The following is a 20,522-nucleotide window of genomic DNA, read 5'->3' on the forward strand; positions in this document are numbered from 1 at the left end:
CCTTAACAGAATTCTGATAAGACAGTCGCATCTCATTACAATAGCCTTCTTAACAGAATTCTGATAAGACTCGAATATATAGAACCAATGAAATCCTTAACGGAATTCTGATAAGACTTACATCTGATAACAATAGCCTTCTTAATAGAATTCTGATAAGACATTCGCATCTCATTACAATAGCCTTCTTAACAGAATTCTGATAAGAATCGAATATAGTACCAATGAAACCCGTAACAGAATTCTGATAAGACTTACATCTGATAACAGCAATAGCCTTCTTAATAGAATTCTGATAAGACAGTCGCATCTCAAAGCAATAGCCGTCTTAACAGAATTCTGATAAGTTAGTAGTATCTTGTATCAATGGCTTTCTAAACAAAATTCTTATATGTCTGTAGCATCTAAGCTGGTCTCTTTTGGGATGTTGTTCTTAACATAATTCTGATAAGATGATTGTTTTTGAAATACATAGTTTGACTTTATCAGAACGTTCTTATAGTTGCTAGTTAGAAATTGTCTCTTTCTTATCTTGCCAGACCCAGAATTTGATCATTTGGAAATAATCAATTGCAAATGGAAGCTGTTAAGTTCTCTTCACTCTCTGATATCGCCCCTGCATATTTTTCGTAATCCATGTTTCTATTTTACTTTTGGTTTTCAGAGTTGATGGTCTATTGTTTGTACTTCTGTGTGCCGGGTTTGTCTTTTGTTCATTTATTGTCCTACTAAGTGACTAGTCTGAGTGTTGATTTTCATTTGTTAACGTGTCACACTGTGTAATGCTGCACGTCCGCCGATGTCCAGGCATTATGCGAGAAATATTTTAAGAATATACGATGCTACTGGACCCAGAAAAAAGTGGTCGTTTCTGCATGGAGAATTGAAGTTGATATCAAAGAATACGAAACTGCCTTTCTTGTATATAAAATCATATCCAATTTTTCTTAGTATGGATTGCAAAATTATGTATTTTCTGTAGGTGAGATATGCACAGAAGTGATAGATATGTATTATAAATATAGAAAATTGAATAATTATCGTAATCAACAACAAAAAAAAAAAAAAACAAAAAAAAACTATCATATACCCAAGCGCCTGTGGATAAAACTAGATAGCTGACATGGTTTAAATTAAAGTAAGACCATTAACAGAAAATAAAGGAATATGAAGTACACGTACACGGAAGCTAATCGCACACAATTTCAATGTATAGAAAAACATACAAATGATCAATGGTCAAAGTTTTTATTCCTGTTCTTCATCTTGATAGTTGCTGGAGGTTCTTCAATAATGAAAGAACCATAAATACCGTAAAACAAGGTCAATATGGTTCCTAGTGTCGACTTGAGCAATACTAGTATTTAACGTATATTACTGCACTAATGACTGTCACTATATTTAAATCTAGTCATAAAAAATCTCAAATCAGCACAATACAAGACAAGAACAGACAGACATATCCGGTATTAATGATTATGAGAATTACGATTTTTGATTTATCCTACATATCGGTCTTTTAATGTTTTGAATTTCCCTAAAACTTTAAAGTCTTGAATAACAATGAATCTATGTTTTTGCTTTGAGACCAGAATATTGTCGAAAAAATAGCTAAAAATAATTTGCGTTTCTATGTAAGAAAGAGTCCGGGAAACTCTCAGAATGCACGATTTTGCGTTATTAACGCAGACCCCTCGCCAAAAATTTTTCGCCTCGCTACGCTCGGCGCATATATTTTGCCTCAGTATTAAAAGGGGCTAGTAACGGCCCTGTTATTTAGATCTTATTCCTTTCAATACCAGTAATTCATCAGCGGCGGATCTAGAGGGGGTTCCGGGACCCGGTTGAAACTACCGTATTTTGGAACGATCATCGCAAAGAAGTTTGGACATATACATGTAGTTGAAACCCCTCCTTTAGTCCTGGGTTGCGAACCCCCTTTTAAGAACAACTGGATCCGCTCTAGCTTATACATTATTGATATGTGACCTAATATAAAAATTATTCATGTATAATCATAATAAAGTTTCAGAATCACAGGGACTTTGAAAGCAAATTACATGTATTTCATTAATGTCAATGTGCAATTAATGTTTACTCTCAATATCTGTACACTAGCTGTCGGGCTCTCATTTGATCAATCCTGACACCCCTCGGTGTGTTCTACGACAAGAAAACCCTTAAAATATGCATTATCTATAACATAATATAGGCCTACTGATGTGTTAATTTTTTCCCATTTATTATATGGAGAAATTTATGTATTACTGAAAAATTATTACACCAGGGTTTTCGATATCACAATCTAGTCAAAACATTTACTAAATTATCATCGGTATATATAATGAAATAATTCGTTAATATAACATGCAAACATCTTATACGTTCAGGTATTTCACATCCAATCTTTTATGGTAATATTCTTTACAAAGCACAAACATGTCAGTATTCACCTCAAAAGCTTACAAAACCTTTAAACATACTTATTAAGAAGGGATATAGTTACGATACTGTTGTCAGGTCATTGAAGATTGCATATTTTGGCGGAACTAAACACATTTCTTTAAAAAAAAAACAGTTGTTGGCATGGCACGGGTTATGTTCTTCTCATATATATTTTATGATAGTAGGATACTAAACCCTTAACGGGAGGGATTGTGCCTGATATTCATATGATGAAGACATAATCTTTCATGCAATCAGTTGATTGAGGTCTGGAGATGACATGTCAGTTAACATGGTTAATTGCTAGTAGTCTGTTGCCGGTTATTTCTGTATTATTGTCATTTTATTTATTTTCTTTTTTTAACTCTTCGGACATCGGACTCGGACTTCTCTTGAACTGAATTGTGCGTATTGTTATGCGTTTACTTTTCTACATTAGGAGGTATAGGGGGAGGGTTGAGATATCATAAACATGTTTAACCCTGCCGCAATTTTGCTCCTGTCCCAAGTTAGGAGCCTTTGGCCTTTGTTAGTCTTGAATGCTTTTTAATTTTAGTTTCTTGTGTATAATTCGGAGTTTAGTATGACGTCCATTATCACTGTACTAGTATATATATTTTTTAAGGGGTAAGCTGAAGGACGCCTTCGAGTGCGGGAGTTTCTCGCTACATTGAAGACCCATTGGGGGCCTTCGGCTGTTGTCTGCTCTATGGTCGGGTTGTTGTCGCTTTGACACATTCCCCATTTCCTTTCTCAATTTTAAAAATCGAAAACAAGCACCAAATGATAACAACCAGATAATAATAATGGGTAAATAATTTCTTTAATTTTGATTTATTAATATATTGAAAAGCTGTACATGGACATATATTGTGTTGACTGTAATCGGGTCGGACAATTTCTATTGGACGGAAGGGCCTTTTTTCTAGATGTCTGGTTTAAGGGAGTAGACATTGGTTCAGGGAGATAACTCTTTAAATCAGTTAAGCGTTTGTAAAAGTCAAGTTCATCAATGTATTTTAAGCATTTACCTGAAACAGATTGAAAATAATCTATGTAACCTAGTAGTTTAGAATATATTTTTGAAAATGGTTGACACAAACGTACTGATGATTTAAGAGTTATTTCCCTTAACCAAGGTCTACCTCCTTAAACCTTTATTTTTGTTAGAATTTGAGATTCGGCTTTAATTTTCGCTAGAATTCGGGATTTATACTTATCAGGATCCGGGAATTAATGATGATTTGTTGGGGATTCGATAAAGAGTGTTAATCATTTTTTTTCTCGGGAAAACAAGGACTAAGAAACCCTACCCTCACACTTCTGTATTCTTCCAAGATGAATCTGCCACACACTTTGTTTATACGCAAGTTTTTGAAACTGCAAAAAAAGACCAGCGTTTCTCATGATCGCCGTGACCAGCGGACCCCAAATATTAATAAAAGATGAGTTAACCATTCGATGTATTGTATTAATGATGACTTGTAGCTAAATGTTTGTACATGCATTCATTCTAGTCTGCAATGCATAAATTCTGTATCTCAAAGAACGTTGTTAGACTTATAGATGTAGACTGGATATGTTTCTATATATTTGTGTTTAAAACATCTTAATTTTCATGTTGATTCTTTTTAGATCCTCGTTTATAAATCCATAAGCAATTTTTCATAACTCTTATTTTTTTTTTTGACAGATCCGGGAAGCAGTAAGGGTTTGCAGTCATTTGTAGAAGCAAAAGGTAAATCGAGTTATAATTGTAATTTTTTTTAAGATATTAACATCAAAATTGGTCAAATTGCATCGAGTTCCAATATTGCGCACATACCATTTTGCAAAAAAGGTGACTGAAATCTGATTTTTTTTTTTTGGAGAATTTAACAGTTTTTAACTTTCATATATCTATGCAGGTCTTTCAGAAATGCAGTTTACAAAAATAGACTAATGTCAAATTGTTCTATAAAATTTGGAGAAATAAAACAAAATATCCGTTTTCGATTTTAATGAATTTGAAGGAAAATACCACGAACTCATCGTAACAGAATTTTGCGTCGTTTGGAAGTCGGTTCTTATCCATTTCTTTTATGATTCAGTACGGATTCAAAGTTTTGTTTTGGAACTACATGTATATGTTAACAAGAATGTGTCAAAAGTACACAGATGCCCCATCGGCACTATCATTTTCTATGTTTAAAGGACCGAAAATGGGGTAAAATCTCTAATTTGGCATTAAAATGAAAAAGATCATATCATACGAAACATGTTTACTAAGTTTCAAGTTGATTGGACTTCAACTTCATAAAAAACTACCTCGACCAAAACTTTAACCTGAAGCGGGATAGACGGACGGACAGACCAGAAAACATAATGCCCATAAATTGGAAATAAAAAGGGATAATTTTATACCTAGATAAAATAAACACAGTATGTTTCTGATAATGAGAGTAGGTGAGAAACGATCAAAATATGTGCAATTTGAATACCCTCACGTTATTCAAATAAAGAGATTTAATATTATTGACAATGAATGACACGGCTACATGTATCAACCATCCAGAGACGTAGATGAAGGAAAATATAGATCACCACACATGCAGTATTCAACAAGGAGTACAAATTGAAACTGAAACATACATACATAATTTTTACAATTGCAAAAGAAGTCATTTGCATTTGCTGTTGTGTATAATTTTTGAGCATTTTCTTTTTCAGCATGTCCAATATGGGTCCGGAAGAAACTAGCGAAATGAAAGGATGTCTATATAATGCATATTTGAACATTGACATTTGAGTGTCCGAAATGACCTTAAACAATTTCACAATGACCGCCATCTGACCATGCATGCATCATGATATTTGTTTATTCACGTGCAAGTTTGTTTCCTGACAGGATATATGACGCCTTTTCTTGCATTTTTTCTACTTTGTATTTTGCAATGCACTAGTGTCACATGCATATATATATAAAATGAAATAAGGCCAATGTTAAAATAAATTTACTTTTGTATGAAGCTGAGAAACAAGAGAAGTAAATTGAAATGTTTCCGTCCATTCGTCACAACTCGGCCGATTCCGTACCTCATCTAAGGAGATTAGCGGAGTCACACGAGGATTGCCGATTGGTTTCCGTCTTAACTTCCCCTAGATCTCCATACTGATTTGATATTGCATCTATTAAATTGTTACAATTATATTTATGAAATTTATATATATCGGTTAAGAATACGCTTCTCTTATTGGATGACATTATGCCAAATAACATTCTTTATTCTTCAGTGATAAATTCCATCGGTCTTAAACAGAAAAAAACGGACGAGAAAAGGCTATAACTATATATATAACTGTTAATAACCAGTGGGGCATGGGTTATCTGTTTTGAGTGATGTCAAGTTTTTCAATAATTATTATGTATACAAATAACCCTTATTTTCTATCACTAAACGAACTCCAGATTGTGAAAAAAAACCGTGACTTGACATGAAATCGAAATTGCACTAACCGTTTGATAGATAAAAACAACAGTAAGTGTTTCAAGTGCAGTATAAAAATGGAACTACAAGACTCAATATTTATCGAACGTTTGTATTTTCTACTTTACAAATTTATGATGCTGAATTTCCACAAATAACACAATGAAAGAAGGTAGTGTCCAGAATGTAAACTTCACTTGTAAAATAGGCTTTAAAAACGTATAATTTTCATGTATGCAACATTTGTTACTTGTTGACTAAAAATGAATAAAACATTTATACGGAAGTTCAAGTTTTTGATTTATTATCCACCATAAAAGGATGCTAGTGGTTGATGTACATTTCCCCGTTAGAACTCCTCTATTTTTATATTAATTAGATTACAAGGTAAAAGTTTGTGACACTTATGCATGCTGAACTCCCTTTATATCGTTTCTGGAACGGATTGGCAAAAAAGAGAGAATAAATGTAGCAGAAAAAGAAAACGTTCTATTTTCCAAAAGTTGACTGTGTTTTTTGTCGAGCCTGCGACTTTTGTTGCAGAAAGCTCAACATCGGTATATAGTGATCCGGCGGCGTTAGCTAACTTCTTAAAAGCTTTATATTTTAGAAGGTGGAAGATCTGGATGCTTCATACTTTGTATATATACAGTTACCTCATGTTACGAAGTTTCCGTCAGTCACATGTCCTTGACCTCATTTTCATGGTTCAGTGACTACTTGAAAAAAAAGTTAAATTTCTTTGTAATGTTAAATTCTCTCTTATAATAAGTAATATGATAACTATATTTGGTATGTGCGCACCGTGCAAGGTCCTCGTGCCCGTCAGACAGTTTCCACTTGATATCGCCCTCATTTCATGGATCAGTGAACAAGGTTAAGTTTTGGTGGTCAAGTCCAAATCTCAGATAATATAAGCAATAGGTCTAATATATATCTATAAGTTGTACATGTTCAACTGACAGGTGTCATCTGACCTAGTCACTAGGTTTTGTTGTCTTGAATTTTCCCTCAAGGAAAAGTGTTTGTCAAAAATTTCCTCACAGGAAAAAGTATTTCCTCAAAGGAAAATTTGAAGCAACAAATTTCCTCACAGGAAAAAGTATTTCCTCAAAGGAAAATTTGAAGCCGCAAGTTTCCTCAAAGGAAAAATAATTTCCTCAAAGGAAATAGATTTTCCTCAAAGGAAATATTTATGCAGCAAATTCCCTAAGGGAAATCTTTTTCTCTTGAAGAAAAACCTTCGAGGCAGCCATAATTGTAACAGGTCTTCCTATTTCTACAAGTAATAGAATTGTTTATGATGAGATTGGTTTGGAAACTCTAGCTGAACGAAGAGAAAGAAGGAAGTTACAATTATTCTTTAATATTCAACATAATAATGCACCAACCTATCTTTGCAATTCAATTCCAGCAACAATCCAAAGTACAGCTGTTTATGCATTACGTAATGGGAATGATATAATATACCCTTTTTGTAGACTTTCATTAACCCAAGAATCTTTCATAACTTCAACAATACGACTGTGGAATAACATTAATGTGGGGACACGCAACATTGACTCTTTAGATAAATTCGAACTAAAAAATCTTGAATTGATTTCAAAAGCCCAAGTACTAAAACATTATGACTTTGGCAATCGTAAACTCAATATTATTTTGACACAACTTAGGTGCTCAGCTTCTTTTTTGAATTATGATCTTAACAGAGTCAACATTATTTCAGATCCGTCTTGTAGTTGTGGTGCTAAGTGCGAAGATTCACGTCACGTCTTTTTTTATTGTCCTAATTATTCGAATATAAGAACCAAATTATCTACATTGGTTACCAGATAACTCTCTACTAAATTCGAACATCTTAACCTCCGGCGATACGTATTTATAACTAATGTTGAAAATGAGAGAATTGTAAAGAATGTATATGAATTTATTAAAGAGTCTAAGAGGTTTCTAATTGTGTAATATAGCACATTATAAAGTGCAAATACATGCATATTGTATATAACCATTCATATCATCACACGCCATCTCTTAATTCACAGTTCAAATATTCTTTATAAATAAAATAATAATTTATATATATATAATGTATTGTTTGTATGCATGCTTTGTAAATGTTCTATTGTTATAAATTGTTATCGGAGAAGACTATTTAAGAATTGAATGCTTCTTTTTGTAAATTCATTGGGGTGTAAAAGCGTTGACCGAAGTACATTTTGTATGAAGCGCGGAAGCGCTTTATTCTAAAAATGTGCGCACGGTCAACGCTTTTACAACCCTATGAAGTTACAAAAAGAAGTATTCAATACTTATAATTACATTTTTTTTAGCTATGATCAAGAAAAAACGAATTTTATATTGTTTTTATTTAATTCACCTGTGCACTTTATTGTGGGACCACGTGCTATCATGAATGAAAAGTATTATTGAGTGATACAATTGCTTACGGAATAACACGTGATGTGCTGTTAGCTAATCAGAATAAAGTATTATAATGAAACATACATCTAATGTAATTATAAATTAATGTTTGATTAACTTGTGTCTCATCCCTTTTGCACATTTAAGCAAATAAAACATGTTTAAACTAAAACCATTCTGCAATTTTAAACCCATAATTCTCTACTCTTGATATTTTTAAGTACAAGTCATAAGTTAATTTTAGTCAAATTTTTGTACAAATTGTAATATGTAAAGGCAAGTTGCAATTTGTACAAAATCAAAAATGCAAATTATATTTGTTCAAATGATAACTTGTGCAAACTATACAAACTTAATTACCATCTAAAAGTAAGATGGGAGGGGCCTCAGTAAGATGCATCTAATCGATTTTTACTCTAAATTTTGCCAACATTTGAACAACAAAGACTACTCGAGACAAGACAAACCGATGCATCTAGCAAAGTTTAAGGTGGTACCTAACATTACAGGCAGATAACTCTGTAAAATCAGCTGAACGTTTTAATTACGTTGCGCTGTAAATGGAATATTAAGCTTCTGAATGATCAAAAATAGTGTTTGTCAAACTGCTACATACTAGTAACCAGTGTAATTTTTCTAATAGAATGCTTGGTTTAAATTTCTCGAAATTTTTATATTTTTGTCAAAGGGTCAAAGTAAATACTTTGCCAAAATTTTCTGAAAATCAAGCGAGCCAAATTACATTTACTAAGGTGTTGGGTACCACCTTAAGTCTTGCATGCATGCTTTTTTTATTAGTTGTTAGTGGCTTTGAACTAGCTGTCAGTAACTACGAGTACACTTAGATATGTACTTAATGTCTTTTTGTTGTTGGGATATACAAGTACCTGGCCACGTCCACTCTGTTTTTGTTAGATGGATTTCAAGTTGTATCCACCTGATGAGTTACGTACTTTCACCTGATTTCAATAGTTCTTTCTTATATTGTACTGTTACACCACAGTCCTAAGTTGGAGGAGGGGCGTGATCACGCTTACATGTTTAATCCCGCCACATGCTGAATGTATGTAACTGTCCCCTGTCGGGAGCCTATATTTCAGTGGTGGTTGTTTGTTGGTGTGTGACATATTCGTTTTTCCTTAATTTTTTGTTTACATAAAAGGCCGTTAGTTTTCTCGTATGAATTGTTTTACATTTGTCATTTCGGGACCTTTTAAAGTTAATTATGCGGTATGAGCTTTGCTTATTGTTGAAATTTTTGACCTATAGTTGTTAATTTCTGTGGAATTCGGTCTCTTGGGGAGTTGTCTCATTGGCAATCATACCACATCTTCTTTTTTATATTAACTATCTAAGGCATGACTGGACATAGATGCATAAAAGGTATCAAATATGTGTAGTTTACGTTCCTGAAAAAAAATTACTTGTCAATTTGCATCATTCCTAAGTACGGAATCTGATGTTCAGCTGTTGTCATTAAACACGGTCCGGGGCAGATTTGTCATTCCATAACTGGTAAATTTAACTTTGTCGGTTGACAAGATATCCAAAAAAATTGTCCACCAATAGATTATTAAAAAATCAAAAAAATCCCATGTGTCCCAAACTGTCACTGCAGCTGATTAAAAGTATATTTCCCGTGTATTTATGTAATAAATTTTGCTAGGTAGAAGTATTTCGTTTTGATTTCCTTTCTTTATCAACAGAAAGTTGGAAAAAAAAAGAAGAAAAATATTGTCGCAGCTGTTTCAATCAAATTGAGAATGGAAATGGAGAATTTGTCAAAGAGACAACAATGCGACCATAGAACAGTCAACAGCAGAAGGTCACCAATAGGTTTTCAATGCAGCGAGAAACTCCCGCACACGGAGGTGTCCTTCAGATGTCCCTTTAACTTTCTTCTCATTGCTTCATATTCTACTGGATAATGAGTTTCATGAAATGTGCAATTTTCAATAGAATTCAATTGAATGTTGTTTTATGGCAAATATTTCATACATGTTCTGAATGAGTTCATTCTATACAAAACCATATAGAATTCTTGCAGAGAACCTGCTGACTTTAATAATTTAACATAAATCCAGTATTTACAACTTTACAAATTGTAATTTTTCTGGGGACGAAAATTAAATGGAAAATAATGTTCCCATTGTAATATTATATGTTCCCATAGGAAGAACAAATTGTTCCCATGGGAAGAAACATTGTTTCTTTGGGACGAAAATTATTCTCATGTGGGAAAATCTTCCGATGGGAAAAGTTAATTTCCATGGGAGTAGGATTTTGAAAATAAATTACTCAGTATTGTTAATCCCAAAAATAAACGGTTTGTTTTGTGGTAATTTGAAAATAAATAATTTTGACTTACAACGTATTGAAAATAAATAACTCGGCGGGCTTTTTTAACCATTTTATAAATACTATTCGACAGTATGAGATGACACCAGATTCTTCATTAAGTTCATATTTTTTTATCAGAAAAAGAATCGGGAGACACTTCCCAAATCTTTTAATTATAAAAGTATGAATATCATTTAAATATACTTGAAATGTCTGAAAATGGGTTTCATTTAACTTGAGGTATATTGTCTCAGGAACACTTACCTAACTTTTATTACAGTGCTGTAACTACATTATAGGGCAATTGCCTCATGTAGGGAATTTCAAAACCAAAAGCTTGTCTTAATATCAAAATGTTTTCACGGCGAGTGTCTCCTGATTTTTCGTTTCATTCCTTTTGATATTTAGTAATTTTGATTATGAGTTTTATTTTATTTTAGACTTTTTAGCTATTTTTTCATAATTTTTAACTAATTTAAATTGTATCCCAGTTAGGAGCTACATCAAGTTGTAATTGAAATCTGTTATATAAACTTTCTTCACATATCACTGATAATCAGTCCCCTCTTAACTTAACTTGAAGAAAAAAAACCCGGCATAATTTACAGGTATAAAAGATTAAAATTTTGCATGTGTTTCACCAAAAAACAAAACAAAAACAGCAGCCACATACTTGACTATGTGGATTACACTTTTGCTTTATCCTACATATTTGTCTTTTGATGTTGTCCCTATAAATACTGAAAGTGTTTCACTGGATCTATACATTTTGCTTTGAGACCAAAAAATTGTTAAAACAGAATATGCGTTTTCAGATTAAGAAATGATCTAAGGATAGCCAATAGAAAGCATGCTTTTGCGTCATTTGTTCTAAAGCCTCTTGGGCCCTTCTGAGGCTCCCAAATCCTTCGTTAACTTTTTTAACGATCTGCTCAGGATACAAATGTTTGTTAATACTTTTTAAAGAGGCTAATTACAGCCCAACTGTAATACCGTGCATGTATGCATATATGTACAGGGGCGGATCCATTCATTTTAAAAAGGGGGGTTCCAAACCCAGGACAAAAAGGGGGTTTCCAACTATATGTCCCCATTCAAATGCATTGATCGCCCAAAAAAAGGGGGACCCTCCCCCTGGATCCGCCACTGATGTATACATACTCATGGTATATGCAATTTGGAATTAAGAAGATTCATTTCCGCAGAGGAGGATGATTATTTCTGATTAAATGGTACATAATGGATTGCCTATACATGTATTATTTTATTTAATTTAAGAAAAAAAAAATGAATTTAAAAATGCTATAAATATGATTGTGAAAATAGAAAGTCAGTCCCTTGTTCTAGAATGAAAATGAAAAATCTTGCTTCAACAGTGCAAAAAATAAATAAATAATCAGTCCTCTTAGCTTTCAAAAATAAATAACCAAATACCCGATTAAAAACAAATCATCCTGTAATCCCCCCCCCCCCCCCCCCCCCCCCCCGAATATCAAAATGGTCGTCCCTTATAATCACCTATTAACCAATTTCTCTTTAATTTATCCGCTATAAGGTAAACATTTAAACTACCTGTACATCAACACATATTAAAATACACAGTACATGTATTTGTATAATTACTTATTAGCGATGGAGATTTAAAAAAATCAATCACTAGTTTGTAGTCGACCGTAGGTATACGCCATTGTGGTAAAATATGTTTACATCAATAACTGTATAAAACAAAATGGAAAAAATAGACGCAGACCGGCCAATTGTCAAATCTCTACAAGGAGGCAAAGTTTCCTATACCTTATTTGAAAACAGATCAACGTGTGTAGCGAGTATTTACTGGCATAATTTTGAAGGACAAAAAATAAAATACGCTGATATTGAACCGAACGGAACGCACAGTATGAAGACATACGAAGAACATCCATGGTCGGCCCAAGACCCAACGACAGGAAAGATTCTTCCGATTGATAAAAATCCAGTGTTCTATCCTCGACACAATCCAACGACACACGAAAGAGTATATATCGATAATCCAACAGACGTGACAAACATAACTGACAAAGGTAAAGTTTTATCAATTTTGTTCGCAATTTCTAGACTGTGGTAGCCGTCATTTTTTTTAGCGTAAAAGATCGATACATGTATAATATGCTATTGAAGGAATACAGATACATGACGAAATGATTGAAATAGAACTACCAAAATTCAATATAAGTCATGTCAACAGGTAGTCCGTACAGGTTAGTCCCTTAAGTTTGAATGGGCTTGTCTTTAATGTGCGTGTTCGTCATTTTTTTTTTTTAAATTTAAATGTAATTAAACAATAAATACTCTAGCTTTTGTTAACCTGTTTGAGTAGTATCGTCAATTCTAGAAGATCCGATCATATAACTTTAAAGTTTGGGTGTTTTCAAAGAGAAAAAGTATTGCGTACGATACAATTAAAATAAGAGAGCAATTTCCATCATAGTACTTAAGATTATACTAATATGTTTAATCAGGAACATATTATATATATTGACATAGATATACTGTTCCCAGGTATAATCTTTTAATAGTAAACAAAGAAAAGAAAATGATATATGCTATATATACACATGTACTATGACTATTTAGAAGTTAGCCCTTCAGAATTGAATGCTTCTTTTTGTAATTTAGAAATGAGAATTAAATCAGACGGATCGTAAGACAAAGCAAAGCTGTCGAAAAATCACGCATACTTATAATAAAACATATTATAATATAGATAAACAAAAGAAACGCACGATCTCTACTAAGTCTATTTCTTTTGAGAATAAAATATTTTGCAAATAACTTTAAATCAAATAAAATGATTATGTTGAATGCACTATGTTTTTGATGTCATAGACACTAAATTCTGTGAACATTAGATTTCTTATTAAAATTTAATTATTGTTATCTAAAAAAAACAACACATTTTTAACGCTTAGCAAAACATTCTATTTTCTTAATTAAATTCGTATAATGATCAATTTGAAATTGCCTTATCGCTGACTTCTGATATTTTTTTTACTTTTGGTTTAAATCTCCATTGTCGCCAATAAAACCAAAATTTCTCTGTGACGTCTGCATTGATTTCAAGGTTCTACAAACATTAAAAACGTACTATATTTCCAAAATCAAATTGGTAGAAAGACGGGGAAATTGTAAAACTACCATATATGGTAAGATGTGTTGGGTTATTTAGGTTGTTTAGTATAGTAAAGTATGTATCGCGCTAGTATATTTTGATCAATGTGAAATGTTTTCTCAATCTCGTTGATCAAAGCCTTTCTGTGCTGCTGGGCGGAAACCACTATCAATCAATCATTGACTGAAGGCCAACCCATGTGACTAAATGAGAAAAAAACATATGACACGAGGGTCTAAATTGGGTGTCCTTCATTTCTGTTTTCTAAAAAAAAAATATATATATATACTATATTTACTATAGATAATTTAGCTGATCTGTAACAATAACATCTTCATGCCTTATATATCATGTACTGTAGTACGCCGCTAGATTAAAACTGACGTGGAAAGGTAACACATGGCCAGCGAAAGCTTCTTTTTTTTAGAGCCCAGGTGGTCGTGTGGTCTAGCGGGACGGCTGCAGTGCAGGCGATTTGGTGTCACGATATCACAGTAGCATGGGTTCGAATCCCGGCGAGGGAAGAACCAAAAATTTGCGAAAGCAAATTTACAGATCTAACATTGTTGGGTTGATGTTTAGACGAGTTGTATATACATTATGTACACAGCAATGTATCACCATCATTGATGGCGATCCGATGGATACATCTGTTGTAGGGTTGTCACTGACTCAGACGTACTTATGAATATAATTATTTTCTGTGACTGTATCTTACATTAATTTGTAGGATCCTTTACTATAGATAATTTAGCTGATCTGTAACAATAACATCTTCATGCCTTATATATCATGTACTGTAGTACGCCGCTAGATTAAAACTGACGTGGAAAGGTAACACATGGCCAGCGAAAGCTTCTTTTTTGAGAGCCCAGGTGGTCGTGTGGTCTAGCGGGACGGCTGCAGTGCAGGCGATTTGGTGTCACGATATCACAGTAGCATGGGTTCGAATCCCGGCGAGGGAAGAACCAAAAATTTGCGAAAGCAAATTTACAGATCTAACATTGTTGGGTTGATGTTTAGACGAGTTGTATATACATTATGTACACAGCCATGTATCACCATCATTGATGGCGATCCGATGGATACATCTGTTGTAGGGTTGTCACTGACTCAGACATACTTATATATAACTCGTCTAAACATCAACCCAACAATGTTAGATCTGTAAATTTGCTTTCGCAAATTTTTGGTTCTTCCCTCGCCGGGATTCGAACCCATGCTACTGTGATATCGTGACACCAAATCGCCTGCACTGCAGCCGTCCCGCTAGACCACACGACCACCTGGGCTCTCAAAAAAGAGCTTTCGCTGGCCGTGTGTTACCTTTCCTCGTCAGTTTTAATCTAGCGGCGTACTACAGTACATGAGATATAAGGCATGGAGATGATATTGTTACAGATCAGCTCAATTATCTATAGTAAAGGATCCTACAAATTAATGCAAGATACAGTCACAGAAAATAATTATATTTATAAGTACGTCTGAGTCAGTGACAACTCTACAACAGATGTATTCATCGGATCACCAGCAATGATGGTGATACATGGCTGTGTACATCATGTATATACAACTCGTCTAAACGCTGCAGTGCAGGCGATTTGGTGTCACGATATCTCAGTAGCATGGGTTCGAATCCCGCGAGGGAAGAACAAAAAATTTGCGAAAGCAAATCTACAGATCTAACATTGTTGGGTTGATGTTTAGACGAGTTGTATATACATTATGTACACAGCCATGTATCACCATCATTGCTGGTGATCCGATGGATACATCTGTTGTAGAGTTATCACTGACTCAGACGTACTTATATATATATATATGTAGGACTCGGAGGTGCGATGGGGGAGCGGAAGTGCGATGGTCACGCCAGGGCCGTAACTAGGGTTTGAATTCATGGGAGGCAGGGGTTTGGAGGCCGCCGATTGAGGCCCTTAAGATTAGGGGGTTGGGGGCGCAGCCCCCCACCGATTTTTCTCTCTCAGTAAAATGGCTAAAAATGACCTTTTTTCATTACTTTAGGAAACATCAGTATTGTTTACAACTTGAAGCAATGTTTATGCAAAAACAAGCTGAGGTTGCTGTTCGGGGTGAGCGAAGGCTCCGTCCTGAAGGCCGTACTTTGGCCTATAATTATTAACATTAAATACATCGTGACCGCGGATTTTTTTGGTTTTCTCTCAATAAAATCAGTGGCTAAAAATGACCTGTTTTCCTTCGATTTCCATCAGTATTGCTGGATCCTGGAAGCAATTTTTATGCAAACAATTATTATCTGTATTTAAAGATTATTTTGTTAGAAATCAAACTGGTAAGTTAAAAAAATATATAAAGCAAGATCATAGAACGCAAGATATTCTTTTTATCGAGGACCTTAAATTTTAATATTGTTGAAAGCTGAACAGACATGTATATAACTACAACCAGATAATATTTCTATACTAGTATATACTTAGTATAGAAAGTCCCTGCTACAACGAATGGGAGTGTTAAACTACTAAGGCATTGACCATAATGTCATTGTTGTTCTCGTACGATCGGGAGACGTTAAATTCAGCCGGTAACGAATTTCGATATCATAAAAGATTCACAATACAAAGGGAACTTACTTCCTCTGCTTAATTTAGCTCCTAAATAAATGTGAACAGTTAAGTTTTATTCAAAATTGTCTAAAGTAAAGTTTCATATGTGTTCTCATACGAATAACGAATAACATGACGGACGGCCACACGAAAAAAAATAATAATACTGAAACGTTTCACTGTCGATCAAAAGTCCGGAAAATGACATATATCACATATCATGATATCACTGTTAAAACTATGGTAAAACTGTAAACTTTTGTTGTATATAATATAAATTCAAGTTCTTCGTGTACATATTGTCAATATATCATTTTATTACTTCAAAAACAAATTTTGGTGTAGAAAATTCAGGGGAGGCAGCTGCCTCTCCTGCCTCATAGGTAGTTACGGCCCTGCACGCTGAAGTGCGATGGATTGACATGACGTTTGAATATTGTGACGTTTTCAAATATAACGCCATTTAAATACAACATCGATTTGCAAGCAGGAGGATAAGGTTTTGTAGATGAAATTTTCGTGCTCACAAAGGAAATGAAGGAGAAAAGAAAGAAACCCGAACAGTTTTGAGCATTACATATGGAAGTTATATATTCTTTTTTCAACCATGTCAGGCAGTAAATTAGGGGGATCCACGCGGCTGGAAGATGAACTTGGTTAGCAAGTGTGCTATCCAGTGTTTGAAATTATGCCGCCAACTTTTTCCATGATGAATAAAGTGTACTGATCTAAATATCAGTTGTGATTTATCTTTAAGTAAGCGTCACGTGATTGTAATGAGGAAAAAATAATTACTAGTATTAGCAGTGCTTTTGCTATATCCAGTTTTTTTTCCCAGAGAGAAATCAAATCCTGTTTTGTAAGAACACCGTCGCTCTAGTCCTATTCGCTTGCGGTTACAGTGTTAATTGTTTGCAACATTTTAGTCCGGAATTAATCTGACTGGTCCCTATGTGTATTTCCCAATTTATCACCATCAGGTTTTTTCGAGGAATAATTTACAAGGCTCGCTATTAGTCAAGCATAACTGTAATTTCCATTTTTTTACTTCGTGGACACTGTTCCGTCATCAGGCCAGGGGCGGATCCAGCCATTTTAAAAAGGGGGACCGGTTCCCAACCCAGGACAAAAAGGGGGGTGTTCCAACTATATGTCCCCATTCAAATGCATTGATCGTCCAATAAAAGGGGGGTTTCAATCCCCGGAACCCTCCCCCTGGATCCGCCACTGGGGCCGTTGGTTATAAAAAAATATTCAGAACTCTGAGTACAAGATTTATGCAAATAAAAACACATAATCCAGCACTTTTATTGGTTAAATGCTGAGTATGATAATCGTAATCGTAAAGTTATATAACCACCAGGCTAGGTATGTATACATGGATGAATATTTGTTGTAAACAATTTCTTATAAAGTGAGATATAACCTGATTAGTACTATTATATGGACATACACGCTAAATCTTTTTTATTTATTTCGCCTCTTGAACACCCTATATTCTGACTTTACACTACTACGTGCTAATCGGAGAATTGGCAAATTAAAAATTACAATGAAAAAAATCAAAATTTTATTTAGTCTTTGGTTTGTTTTCAACAGAAATTAAAAGATCTTACAAATGCGAGGATAGCAGCTACTTTTGTCAAATCTTAATGATTTTATTTTATTTAAACTGCTCATGCAAATAATTTTGCCTTTTACTCTATGTCATAGGCAGACAGACCATCGCACTTCAGCGTAGTTATCAACACGATAGCGTCACAATGTCACCATCGCACTTCAGCGTGTGAACCAACGCACTTCAGTGTGGACTATCGAACTACAGCGTGACCATCGTGGTTCCGAGTTCTACATATATATAATATATAGGCCATTTTTCTCTATTCTTTATGCTATTGGTCATTATTCTTTATTTTCTTTTAACACCTCATTTTTCTCCTTTTCATATTTTCATTATGCATTTTTCTCAATCTATTCATTATATTTTTATCCCATTATTCTCGATTGTGTAAAACCATATTCACACCCTCTCACAAGAAACATAAGAAATGTAATGTCTACGAATATTTTATTTTCATTTAGAAAAAGATATAGACGATACAGAAGATCACAATAAAGGAATCGAGTCTTTTGGAGAAGCAAAAGGTAAAAAGTAATAATCAGAATATCAGAATCGTTTTTATGACAATTTTTTGATATGCTCCTTATCCTTATCAGGATCGGTTTAAATTTTGAATAAAATATACGAAAAAAGGATGATATCTGCTTTAGAATTGTGAACTTTCCATTTCTCTGAGCAACTTCCCAGCAGCGCCTATACATATAGAACATACATCTCCCCTTTGTTATGATTTTTTAGAGCTTAGTTATATGTTTCCTATGATAATTGTCTTGATAAGGGTTGCTTCTAACAATAAAGCTTTTAAGCAAAGTGTTTTACGTGGTGAGAGTGATGAAAGTCAAAGTCACCATGTTTTTTTTTTAATTTTTAAATTGCCTGATTCTTATAAATATTGAAACTTTAGGGATATGTCTCCCTCATGCATAGCCCTGATTCCTTGTCTTAGTTTTGGCAATACGCATGACCATTTCCCGTTATGTCTGCTCTTCAGAGTTGTGTATTATGTGTACGATAGTAGAGGGACATTATGTTTTCTGGTCTGTGCGTCCGTTCTTTAGTCCGTTCGTTCGTTCGTCCGTCCGTCTGTCCTGCCTCAGGTTGAAAGTTTTTGGTCAGGTCAAGGTAGTTTTTTATCAAGTTTTAGTCTAATCAACTTGAACTTAGTACACATGTTCCCTTTGATATGATGTTTCTAATTTTAATGCTAAATTAGAGTTATGACCCCAATTTCATGGTCCACTGATATGATAGTGCGAGTGGAGTATCCATGTTTTATTTATTTTTTGACCGCCATCATCAATGAAGGGACATAAGTTTGACAAAAAACAGTTTTTATCATTGTAACGGAAAATATGTGTTATTGTTTGTTGTTTAAAATGCAGTAGCTAATTTAACAGTCATACTTATTAAAGACGAGTACAATATTTGGGAATTTGATTAAAGGATGGAAAGCACTGTAAAGATATAAGATGTGGTACTAGTGCCAATGAGACAACTCTCCATCTAAGTCACAATTTATAAAATGTAACCATTATCGGTCAAAGTACAAGTGATAGGTACCAACCACCGGCACTCGTCTCAGAAAATAAAATCCTATATGTATAAAGGAATTTTTTTCTGAGACAAGTGCCTGTGGTACCAACACATATCAACTTATAAATATGCTGGGCATTTTCCTTTTCTCTAGTTTGGCATTCCTAATTAATAGTGCCCTTTCCGCATAAATTAATTTAATATCTTTATTTTTTTCAGGTTGTCCAGCATGGGTTCGAAGGAAACTTAGAAACTGATTAAAGAACTTGATGCTAGCATGTTATTTGCATGGAAACGTCAACACAATGGTCAAGGACAGAATCTTTCTCTCGCTCGAAGTAAACGTTTAATACTCAAGTCTGACAGTCAGAGGTGTTTTAGTGTTGCCTCCAGCTAGTGAAAACTGAGATTAGCATTTTCATATTTTTTTTTATCAAATATATATGTGATGTCCCTATCTTTTAAAACACAAGAATCTCATGCTTTTATCATATCGTATGTTGCAATATTTTATGTTGTTATTATTCTGTTTTAAAAAAAATTACAATAAAACTTTCATCTCATGAAACGTTGTTTATTTTTAGACAGTAAAAAAGCCCCCAAATGGAAACTAAAATCACTACGCATGTACAACTTACAGTCAACGGAAAGCAGACTTGTTTTACTATTCAGCCTAACAAACCATCCCAACGATTGCTGAATTAATGCTATAAACATGTTAGAATGTGTTCGCTTATCTGTACCCTATTTATAACCATATATTTTACCAGAAGACCTGTTTCTGGAAAGGATAAGATTTGAAGATAATTTTTATATTGAGAAATCATTGGAAGTTGTAACAATGAAAGGATAACACAAAAAACCGCCACAAATTTTCTGTCTTTACCATTTATAGAAGATTTGGATTATTATATCAATATACATTACAAAAATGTTATTTCATGATTTTTTGACAGTGTAGAAGC

At 33.9% G+C, this 20,522-nt stretch overlaps 2 protein-coding genes across 2 annotated transcripts in view; both read left to right on the forward strand.

Moving 5' to 3' along the window:
• LOC139482095 (uncharacterized) overlaps positions 1-6,198 on the forward strand; it is a 33,215-nt gene extending 27,017 nt beyond the window's left edge. Inside the window, exons 2-3 of the mRNA XM_071265759.1 lie at positions 4,139-4,183; positions 5,155-6,198. Of these exons, the coding sequence (XP_071121860.1) occupies positions 4,139-4,183; positions 5,155-5,192 (83 nt within the window). The 3' untranslated portion in view covers positions 5,193-6,198. The remainder of the gene's footprint in view (positions 1-4,138; positions 4,184-5,154) is intronic.
• A 6,089-nt stretch (positions 6,199-12,287) lies between these two features.
• LOC139482098 (von Hippel-Lindau disease tumor suppressor-like) lies at positions 12,288-20,120 on the forward strand. The gene is made up of 3 exons (XM_071265762.1): positions 12,288-12,733; positions 18,486-18,548; positions 19,777-20,120. The coding sequence occupies exons 1-3, from the start codon at positions 12,403-12,405 to the stop codon at positions 19,812-19,814; spliced, it is 432 nt and encodes a 143-aa protein (XP_071121863.1). The 5' UTR covers positions 12,288-12,402; the 3' UTR covers positions 19,815-20,120.
• The last annotated feature ends 402 nt before the right edge of the window (positions 20,121-20,522 follow it).

The sequence above is a fragment of the Mytilus edulis genome, chromosome 7 (assembly GCF_963676685.1).
Source record: "Mytilus edulis chromosome 7, xbMytEdul2.2, whole genome shotgun sequence".
NCBI classification, from domain to species: Eukaryota; Metazoa; Mollusca; class Bivalvia; order Mytilida; family Mytilidae; genus Mytilus; species Mytilus edulis.